This window comes from Jatropha curcas, chromosome 5, assembly GCF_041381405.1.
Source record: "Jatropha curcas cultivar XTBG-Jc1 chromosome 5, XTBG_Jcur_1.0, whole genome shotgun sequence".
Lineage (NCBI taxonomy): Eukaryota > Viridiplantae > Streptophyta > Magnoliopsida > Malpighiales > Euphorbiaceae > Jatropha > Jatropha curcas.
Genome location: NC_143155.1, coordinates 26,377,375 through 26,387,874, shown reverse-complemented (window position 1 = coordinate 26,387,874; position 10,500 = coordinate 26,377,375). Strand labels below are relative to the sequence as shown.

Genomic DNA, 10,500 nt, shown 5'->3' with positions numbered 1-10,500 from the left:
TTCTATTATATTATAAGATCCAACAATTAATTTTTTTCATTAATTTGTCGTGAATATGAAAAACGCCTTGAAGGATATTTTCTATATAAGGTTTAGACAATGTGAAATTATGAAAATTGAGGTCATTATTAATGTATTTTACCAAATATAGGCAGTATATAACAATTATTTTTACGAATATTTTTGACATTTCAGAGTTACTTAATGGGAGTATTAGTGATTAAACCTTATAGTGTAACAAAATTATAACGTAGGTACCAAATATTGTATTTTTAAAAACTAAAGTCTTTAGTAGTACTTTAAGTAAAACCTACTGGGTATATACTAAACACTGTTGTCAAATAGGACTATCAAAATTATTCTAATAACGTCTTATTATATATTCTCTATATATAAACACTAATATAAAATAATCCGACTATTAAACAATATAAATAAAAGAGATAATGTTTGATATTTTTACTATTGTCAAAATACTAAACATTGCCTTGAAGAATAATTGTCGAAGAAGGGCTAATGACCACCTATAAACCCTAATGACTTAAAAGAAGTAAGATTCACATATCAATCTGCATAAAAATTTGACTTCATAAAAAATATGGAAGAATAGAATCTACAAACTACTTTGCCAAAAATCAAATTGCAATGCTTAAATCAATTGGATCGATAAAAATGATTATTATACTCAAAAACTAAATTGCTATAACGCCTGCTTATATCTCTTTTGATATCTACAAAAAGGGCCCAAACTTCAGCACCTAAAAATAGTAGGTTTACCAATAATCCAATTGAAATCAAATTTCCTTTACCATTTTTACTAATGGCTATTGTGAGTGGAGGACTCGATTGGCCTATAATAAGAATATGAGGGTCTTATTAACCTATATAAAAAAAAAAAAGGACTCAATAGACTAAGTGATAAAGTTCAGGGGGCAAAATGGGTAATCTCCCCAACTGGAACTACCAAACTGCATTTTCACCTCAGTCATCGTCTAGCCGAGAAAACTGAACCATAAGCATCGATTGTTCGATACTATCGGCGAAACCTTAATAGCTAGAGCGAGTTAGAAATGGCGTCTGGGTGGGGGATCACAGGAAACAAAGGCAGATGCTACGATTTCTGGATTGACTTTAGCGAATGCATGTCTCGTTGCAGGGAGCCTAAGGACTGCGCTCTCCTCCGCGAAGACTACCTTGAGTGCCTTCATCACTCTAAAGAGGTTTTTCCTTACTCTTTTTTCACTCGCTATTCAATTGCTTTACTCGCATTTAAAATTGCATTAATTTTAGACTTATTTTTGGATTTCTTCAAAAATTTTTCGATTGTTTGGTTTTGCTTACCACTCTTTTTTTTTTTGAATATGTCCTTGTTTGTCCAGTGATATTATTTGACTACGCTGTGGTGATTTTCATTTTTATGTAAGTGTCGATGTATTTGGATCTCGTGCATCTATAACAATTTAAAAACCCTAGTTTTTTGGAGCGAAAAGGATCAATCTGTTTGACTTTTGGTTAGGGACTTCGGGTTTTTTCCTCTCCCACACAAGTGAACTTCAAAATCATGATAGGTTATTAGATAGTAATTCAGAAGTTTCTGTCATCTTTTTTATAATTTGACCAGTTATTATATGCACGGAGGCGAAGATGAAAAATATTGATTTTGTTACTTCACAGTCATGGCAATGCAATTCTATTCAATCATCCTAAGTATTTTATTAGGAAAATCTTAAATGGCTATGCTGCTTTCTCAGACAGGGGTTTCAGATACAAATCCATTCCGAATAAGAATGCACTGGATTAGCGGATTCTTGTTAATTTTGCTTGTTTTTGGAGGATTGCAAATTTGTAGAAAGTGCATATGCCCAATTTCTAAGTGTGATATGTCTGCTATTCATGCATTTTTTTTGGCTAAAATGAAGAGTTTGAGCGACAGATATAGATAGTAGAAGGATCCCAATGATGCTTTTCCACTCTTTCCCTAACTTGGTTGTCTTGATTTCCCAATAATACTATGTTGCAACTTTATGCATGCATCTCAACCTATTCTTTGCTGTTTAATATGATTGATTAATGTTATCATTCCTGTAGGATGTATACTTCTCATATTCTGATGTGTATTTTTTTTCAGCTTGATGCCTTATTTGCGCATTACTATTTAGTGAAGGGAGGAACAGTTGTGTTACTAATGTTCAATTCTTGGTTTCTTAACTTCAAACTCATACCATATGCAACAGTGGTTATGCACACAACAAACGGACCCTGGGTGAATATGTTTCCCTTGATTTATCCAGAGTGGGAATTTTATCTGAGAAGGCAAATCACAGCAAGGATATTCCTAGATTATCTCTCGTTATGGAACTTTAGGCTGGACTGTTATTGATGGTCAATCTTAGGAATCCCCTGGCATCAAATTAACTATAGGCTGAAGTAGATCTTTTCCATTGCTAATGCTAAGGCATAACTTCTGCTCTAGCTTTTTCCGTTTCTTTGAGTGGAAACTTTGAACTCCTAACAAATTATCATGGTTTATTTCAGTTTGCCCTTCTACTTTCTCTAATAACATCATTATTATTCTTTCTTTTTTTCAAATTAGTAATTGTTTAAATAATTACTTCTTTTTTGGTTGGTTTTCTTTTTTTTTTTTTGGGGGGGGGGGGGGGTGGTGGTGGTTATACTTGAGAAATCTTCAAAATACATACAAAGCTGCTTCCAAGTAATTTACAAATGATACAATGTCTGTGACGACAATGATACCTTTTCATGCCTATTATATGCACCTAGATGCTTATACATATTCTGCTATCTTTCATCACTTGGGTGAACCTGTCTCTATTTTTTTAAGTAATACTTGTTGTGCAAGATTAATTGTTAATCTCTAGAAGGCACCTGCAAGTATCAGACTTGCTAAAATGATTTATTGGGTAATCTGGATCTCTATGTTATTCTTCTGGATAATTAAGCTATAACTGGGGTCTCTTTATATTTAATGATGTAGAATTCTGCTCATGCACTTTAGTATTAACAACTATTTCCTATAACCTGTATTTTTTTTTTTTTGTCTACATGCCCATTCAATGGCTTCTAAGAGGCTCGTATGACATTGTACTGTGATTCTATGAAGTGCTATTCATATCTATTATTTAGCATGAAAATCTATTTTCCATTATATTTTCTCTGTCATAGAATCACACTCCGTGATACCTTGTCGGTCTTAATGCGTTAGGCATGTGAATTGGCAATAAGATAGAAATTGGTTGCATGCATATGCTGTTATTTGGCCTCTTGCTTCTAATTGTATGTATTGATTCTTTCTACTGTCAATGCCAATGTTTCTTGCAGTTTCAACGAAGAAATCGCATTTACAAGGAGGAGCAGCGTAAACTACGAGCAGCAAAGCGAAAGGCCGAGGGTGGAGACAATGTTGTTAATCATCATGCCTAGCAATAATTGATCATCTGTTGAACTTCAAGTAATAAAGAATGTGCGGAGATGTTGTATTTTTCATGCATCTGAAATTCTAACTTTGTTCAAGTAATTTTGTTTTTGTTTATTCTAGAATGGAGATGGGTTGTTTTGATTTGAAAAATAACATGAAATGCAGTACTTCATGACACTGATTTGCCAGTTAAATAGATACGGTACTTGAGCAAAATGGGTTTCAAACACAAAAATGCGAACTGCAATTTTATTATGGAATTCTGAATCTCATTATCGTGTCATTCTTTTACCCCGGTATCCAACACTAGTTTACAGATAATTAGCTTCTTGTATGTCCAGGACTCAGATGGAATTGCTTAAACTTGCAGATTGATGATGTCACAATTATTTTACAGAAACCTCGAGTTTTTACATGAATTAATTTCTATTCCAATTAGATGGACATGCATGATAGACATATATACGCTGCCTGATAAACAGGGAAAGACAATCAGCGGCAACACGTAGATCTCGGAACCAAGTTGAGCGTTCTTGTTTTTCTGGTTAGGTATTATACCTGTTTTGATTTCTAACTCCTGATGCTCTGTCAAAAGCTAATTCTCGATCCTGTGCTGCCTACAAGAAATGGGGTTTAGGGACGAATTGTATGGAAGGGCTTCTTACTCTCTGTTATGGGTGGTTACAGTGAAGTCTAGAGAATTTGATTGGTCTTACGTCTCAGGTTGAATCTCTACCTGATCACCTACTGACATATTATTTCTATGCTTAATCCTTAATGGGTTGGAATGTTCTTTAAATGTAATTTTTAACTATAGTAGTATAGTCCATTTAAATTGCAGTACCGTAACAATATACTTTTGTTTTTAAGAAAAAATAAATAAATATCCAATGTGAATTTGGTATCCTTAATACTCAATGCTCCTATAAACATTTACAAATCCTCACAAATTACTAATTAGTGATTAGGGTATGGCTGATTTTATTTTAATTTTGGGAATATTCTTTTCAATAATTAAGATAAGAAAACCAAATCTCATATTCTCTTTCAATATTTTTTTTCATATATATATATATAAAATAAAATTATATTCTATAATATCGTACATTGAATTTCGCATTATGTAATGTATTAAGTTCAATTTTTTCTACACAAGAAAATGGAAGTGGAATCGTGTTTTTTTTTTTTTTTTTTTTTTTTTCTGCTAGATATATTATGGCACAAGAATATATCTTATAATGTTGCAATTTCAGTGGATTCGCATTTGAAATATCATAAATTGTGTACTTAGTACTGCAGAATTGTCTTTCATAGTGCTAGAAAACAATTACAATATTTTTCTGGAAATCACAGCTATTAATTAAATTTAAAATTTACCTTTAAAAAAAATTAAATTTAAAATTTGAAATTTAAGACGAGCCGTCTCGACGTATGCTAGCGGGTGGTCCCATAAGTAGGGAAACAAAACAAAAAACAGAGTCAGATCCCCAGTTTTAAGCCACTTGATTTTTCCACACTATAATATAAAATCGTACACGACGCAACACACTGTCTTTTACCAAATTATATTTACTACTCGCCCAATTCAAAACCCTAACCGGGGCTGTTGTCTTTCTCACCGAGCATTGTGCATCTATTCCATCGAAAAGGTTGGTTCTTATACATCTATCTATTTATCTATCTACCAAATCTCCATGACAAGACCTAAACGATCAGCTAGTTAACCGGCGTTTGATTTGCTGTAAATCGCAGCCCAAAAAAAAAAAAAAAATCAAATTTTCGTTGTTTTTGTTTCTTTTGTGCATTGACTTTTGCAATGGCAGAGCTAAATTTGTTTACGATTCAGTTGAACGCTGATTACATAAATAACAGATAATTTAGTAGATTTTGTGAGTGAATGCCGTTGATTTGGTTTGATTGTTGAGTTTTAGGGTTTAATTTGTGAAAATTTTGGATGGGTTAGGGAAAATGAGTAGCCGAGCGAGCAGGACTCTCTATGTTGGGAATCTTCCTGGTGATATTCGCGAGAGAGAAGTAGAAGATTTGTTTTACAAGGTAAGACAGCTTGTCGTTTGAATTCAATTTTTGAACAGGGCATGGCTTCTGGCTTCCTCGTTACCCTGCATGTTATTTCAATTGTGTATACCTTTTCGTTCTGGTCCCTGAGTTTATGTATTTTGCGAGCATGTTCACTATATGGTCAACAATATGACCTTCCGCTTGTTTTAGAACTCTGTAAAATTAGTGACTTAATGTAACTTATGTATAAGTGCCGTTAGAGCATGACTTGATTAACTAAGTGGAAAAGCGTGTTTAGATAATAGAACAAGTTTACAAAGTGAGTGTACTCTCTGCCTAAAACCTGCATCTTCATGTCTGTAATTGATTTTTTTTCCCATTAGAGGATGGTGAACTACTAGGGTATTTAAAAGTGTGAAAGATGCGGAGCTACTATGATTGTTATGGGTGTATTTTGTAGGGTTGGTATATTAAAAGTTCTCGCCTGTGGCAATCAGGCTCTTCTTAACATCAGAAAAAAAAGAGAAATATTAGAGAATGATATGCAGGACATATTGATTATTTTTAACCAATTTGTGCTTTATATATATAATTCATCATCTGGAATTTTTGAATTTTGCTTTATATATATAATTCATCATCTGGAATTTTTGAATTTTTCTTTCCATTTGCAGTATGGACCTATTGCTCACATTGATCTCAAGATCCCACCAAGGCCGCCCGGTTATGCATTTGTTGAGGTGAATTATGAATGCTTTTTCGTCCCATCCCTATTATAATATGTGCTTTCACTTTATATTATGTTTGATTTTTTTGATTTTTTATTTTTGCAGTTTGAAGAGGCTCGAGATGCTGAGGATGCAATTCGTGGTCGTGATGGCTATGATTTTGATGGGCATCGTTTACGGGTTAGTTTAGACCCTTTTTTTTTAACCTTTAGGTATGGCTGTCTATTGGAACTCATATTTCATGCGTATAAAACAGGTGGAGCTTGCACATGGTGGCCGCGGACATTCTTCCTCTGATCGTCACAGTAGTTACAGTGGTGGTCGTGGACGAGGAGTCTCTAGGCGTTCTGAATATCGTGGTATGTAGAACATGTAATGAATTGTTCCATTCAACATTTTGAATTGTTCTATTCAACATTTTGTTAACGAGTAGGCACAAGTTATTTTGTTTATCTTAATCCAACTTGAAATCGTCTGTCATGCAGTTTTGGTCACTGGCTTACCCTCTTCTGCTTCATGGCAAGATCTTAAGGTCGATAGAACTGCTTTCCCCTCATTCACCATAGAAAATTGGCCATCATTGCTTATTTTAGTATTTCCTTTACCTTTACTTCTGTCTATGCCTTCGTTCTTGCTGATACACGCATGTTGATCTATTGTTTTTACATTTGTATCTGAAGCTAATTGGCATCTAATCATTACTTGTTCACCTCCAGGATCACATGCGCCAAGCAGGTGATGTCTGTTTCTCTCAAGTTTTCCGCGATGGTGGTGGTAAGATACTCTGTTTTATTCTTATTATATAGAACTTTTTTTTTTTTTTTTTTTTGTGGACTTCCTAACTTTATTTGCTTGGATAGTTTTTAGAGTTGTGCCTATGTCCAAGGTTTTTTGTACTTTAGGCTAAAATTTTGATGCAATTCTTTTTTCGGTTAAATTTTGTTTTGAATTGACAAGCAGAGTTGGTCAAATCTAGATTGACATTTTGTATAATATAATGACAATATTATTGTTGGCTATAGGCACCACAGGGATTGTGGACTACACAAACTATGAAGACATGAAACAAGCGGTGAGTTATAAGTTTCTTCTCCCCTTTTTATTGAATGACTTTTAATCAAATTTCCTTTGCCTGGTAATTCTATACATTTATTTTTCAGATCAAGAAACTTGATGACTCTGAATTTCGGAATGCATTTTCCCGGGCATATGTTCGTGTATGATTCTCTCTCTCTCACACACGCGCGCGCGCGCATTTACACTGTTGTGCACATGCACAGATTCTTGTGCACATATGCATACATATATTTGTTGCATTATTTAATAATTGGTTGACCTATAGGTGAAGGAATATGATTCCAAGCGAGACTCTAGGAGTCCTAGTCGTGGTCGGTCTCGTTCAAGAGGCCGTAGTGACAGCCGTAGTCGCAGCCGCAGCCGCGGCCGAAGTTCTAGCCGGAGTAGGAGCCGGAGGTATGTATCATTTTACTTTCTGCAGTAATTGGTAGTAGAGATGTGAATGCTTATTAATATTGTCATAAATGCAGCAAATCTCCCAAAACTAAGTCTACGCGTCGCTTGCCTGCGAGGTCAAGATCAAGGTCTGCTTCTCGTTCTCGTTCTGGATCAAAGCCACATTCTCTGTCAAGGTATTCTTTCATGTCTATTTAATTTCCACATTTGTATGAAGAAATTACATTTTAATATTGATATCAGTGATATGTTTCCTATTCCTTTTATGTATATGTATGCCATCTTCTTGTATCCCGGAATTGCCAACTGTAAATAAAAAAAAATATTTTATAATACACTGAACAACTTATATAAAAGATTATCTCGTAAAATCAATTATATTATATGCACACTAAAAGCATATTATTGGAGCTGGGAAAACTAATTACGAGTTGGAGATTACCTGTCTGGTTTTGTCAGCAATAAGCAGGCCGTTGCTGATATGTGAGAAAGTCATGTTATAAATTGCTTAGAGTTAGTTTACCAGATGGTTTGAATTGGAAGACAAACACTTCTGCTACTGGTCTAACATTGATATCTTCTGATCCTCTTTCTGTTATCAATTGATTTTGTTAGTCATAAAAGTTTATTCACCTCTACTGTAACTGGAATACACCCAGTGCTTGCTGGCAGTAATGCTATCAAGTTAATTTACATTATGATATTTATAGAGGTAATGTATTAATAATTTGATTTTTGAATTATGTTGGAGCAGGGATTGTATTTCATTTTTATTGATGATAACTGGTCAATTGTTTTGAGATTCAAATTGCTTCCTTAGATTGTCATATGAATGAGAGTCTGCCTTATACTTGCATTGTTTCTTTGATTTCAAGGATGGGGTAATTGAAAAAGCATTTTCGGACTGTCAAAACATTCACTCTCTTTTTTTTTGTTGTATGAAAATTGCCTTGTTTGATACATGCAGTGAACTGGGGATTGGATAATAGGATCTTGATGGGATATGGTTCAGTTTCTGCATCTTTTTTGGTTGTTGGAGGTATGCTGTTTTTCGGATGGGCAGCTTTGGAAACCTTCATGGTGTCTCTTATCTAATGTATTTAGCATTATAAATGTCCATGGGTGCTAGATGGGGACAATGGAGATTATGGATTGCAGTAGTACAGCTGGATTTCAGTGAACTAACTGCTAGTGGATCTGGAAGTCACCAGCAATGTGCGGTAGAAACTATGTCATTTTCATTTTCTACTCCAACAATTGCCAAGCTAATAGGATCTGCTAGATGGACTCACTGTGGATTTTGTGGTACAGTAGGGAAGCATGATTCTTTTCTGTCCAGCTGGGTCTTAAAAACACATTATGATTCTTTAGTTGAGATTTTCTTTTTTTAAAAAAAGTTAGGTGTTCTATTGGGGCGGGAATTTTATGAAATGGGCGTGATATATATTTTTTTGGTTTTCTCTTGAGTTGCTAAACATTTATGGCTTTTCTTTTTATCTTTTTTGAATTTGGTAACTCTGACGTGGAAGAGGCATCAAGGCTCTTGGATGAGAGTTGTTAAAAGGAACGTGTGGATTTTAAATTTGGGTTGTTTCTGGAACTTTTGCAGATCGCGTTCAAGATCAAGATCTCCAATTCCATCTGTAAGTTGTTTCTCAGTATATTTGGCAATTCTTCAGTTGTCATGGAACCCATTATCTGTTAGATCCTGGCCAGTTGTTATGGCCATTATGGATAAAACAATGCAGCCAAATGATAAATTAAGCCCAGGAAATTAAAAGTAGATTGAGCTCTTATATTTTTGATAATCTAACATATTTAAGCTTTTGAATGCACACGAGTAAGAGGACCAATGTTTCTTCGTTTTGCTCTTCTTTCAAGTTTACAAGTAATATGTTTTGTAGTTTTTATTCCCGTATGGCTTGCTGGCAAGTAGACTCTTTCTTCCAGCCAAGGCCTGTCTAAAGTTTTATACTTTGGAGTTAAGGCCTGCCATGCATGGTACATATGATGTTTTTGTTAATAATATGCTCTGCAGCGTCAGAAACGCACAAGTAAGAGTCCGAAAAAACGGAGTGCTAGCCGAAGTCCAAGTGGGAGCAGAAGCAGGAGCAAGAGCTTATCCAGGTCTCATTTCTGCGCACAATTGTCTTAGTTGCTTGTAGTTTTTTTTCTTCAATTTATGTAGTTTTTCAATTTGTAGGTAAGATCTTATTGGTTTCTAATTGCTACATGCTGTAATGTATTTCTAGGTCTGACTTCTAATTTGTTTGACAGGTGACGTGATCGTGGCTGATCACTGGAGACCGGAAGCTTAAAATGAGCATGATTTTAAAACATCAAATGACAAATAGTTGAAATTGATGATTGCTTGAGGCAGTCAAGTTCTGGGCAACACTTACTTATTTTCCAAGACTGTTGGGATTCTTGTGGCTTTAATATTTGTAGGCTTGATTTGGTTTGTGTTAAACTCGATAAATTATTATTTTGATGGATATACACTCCATAAAAAGAGGCCGCCGCTTTTGATTCGTGATGCTATTTTTGGCCTAAATTTTGTGAGCTGCGTACATCATTTCGAATGTCATTGTCCAATCTAGGCCTGTTGGGGGTGAGTTTTGTTTTTCCTTTAAATTTTTTGAAGCGGCTTTAAAAATAATAATAATAATAACAATAATAATAGGCAGATATTTTTATTGAGTTAATTTAGAAAAATCAAGGAAAAAATATTATAATTTTTTGTTTTTTTTTCTGTTAGATGATACTTTACTATTTTGAAAACATTTCGATTTTAGGCTTATTTAGTTTTCTACACGAAATCAATTAAATTTTGAACCAAACATT

At 34.3% G+C, this 10,500-nt stretch overlaps 2 protein-coding genes across 6 annotated transcripts; both read left to right on the top strand.

Annotated features, from left to right (window-relative positions):
* Nucleotides 1–986: 986 nt before the first annotated feature.
* Nucleotides 987–3,696, top strand: LOC105642525 (NADH dehydrogenase [ubiquinone] iron-sulfur protein 5-B). The gene is made up of 2 exons (XM_012227373.3): nt 987–1,220; nt 3,340–3,696. The coding sequence occupies exons 1-2, from the start codon at nt 1,071–1,073 to the stop codon at nt 3,439–3,441; spliced, it is 252 nt and encodes an 83-aa protein (XP_012082763.1). The 5' UTR covers nt 987–1,070; the 3' UTR covers nt 3,442–3,696.
* A 1,231-nt stretch (nt 3,697–4,927) lies between these two features.
* SR34B (RNA-binding (RRM/RBD/RNP motifs) family protein) lies at nt 4,928–10,197 on the top strand. 5 transcript variants are annotated; one of them, XR_016320767.1, is made up of 16 exons: nt 4,928–5,085; nt 5,400–5,491; nt 6,130–6,195; nt 6,289–6,363; nt 6,440–6,542; nt 6,669–6,775; nt 6,900–6,957; nt 7,206–7,255; nt 7,344–7,400; nt 7,526–7,656; nt 7,731–7,832; nt 8,624–8,695; nt 8,786–8,876; nt 9,266–9,299; nt 9,695–9,783; nt 9,934–10,197. XR_016320767.1 is itself a non-coding variant. In XM_020682694.3 (14 exons), the coding sequence occupies exons 2-14, from the start codon at nt 5,405–5,407 to the stop codon at nt 9,935–9,937; spliced, it is 963 nt and encodes a 320-aa protein (XP_020538353.1). In that variant the 5' UTR covers nt 4,928–5,085; nt 5,400–5,404; the 3' UTR covers nt 9,938–10,197. The 5 variants fall into 5 exon arrangements, 2 of the variants coding, with proteins under 2 accessions (XP_020538353.1, XP_020538354.1); XR_016320766.1 differs by having other exon boundaries at nt 8,624–8,876; XR_016320768.1 differs by having other exon boundaries at nt 4,929–5,085; nt 6,669–6,715; nt 8,624–8,876.
* The last annotated feature ends 303 nt before the right edge of the window (nt 10,198–10,500 follow it).

Bases quoted from the DNA above. Each gene is read 5' to 3' on its own strand.
- LOC105642525 (XM_012227373.3), top strand. From the start codon at position 1,071: ATGGCGTCTGGGTGGGGGATCACAGGAAACAAAGGCAGATGCTACGAT. The intron at 1,221-3,339 runs GTTTTTCCTTAC...TGTTTCTTGCAG, and splicing joins GCCTTCATCACTCTAAAGAG to TTTCAACGAAGAAATCGCAT.
- SR34B (XM_020682694.3), top strand. From the start codon at position 5,405: ATGAGTAGCCGAGCGAGCAGGACTCTCTATGTTGGGAATCTTCCTGGT. The intron at 6,543-6,668 runs GTATGTAGAACA...TCTGTCATGCAG, and splicing joins TAGGCGTTCTGAATATCGTG to TTTTGGTCACTGGCTTACCC. The intron at 7,657-7,730 runs GTATGTATCATT...TCATAAATGCAG, and splicing joins AGCCGGAGTAGGAGCCGGAG to CAAATCTCCCAAAACTAAGT.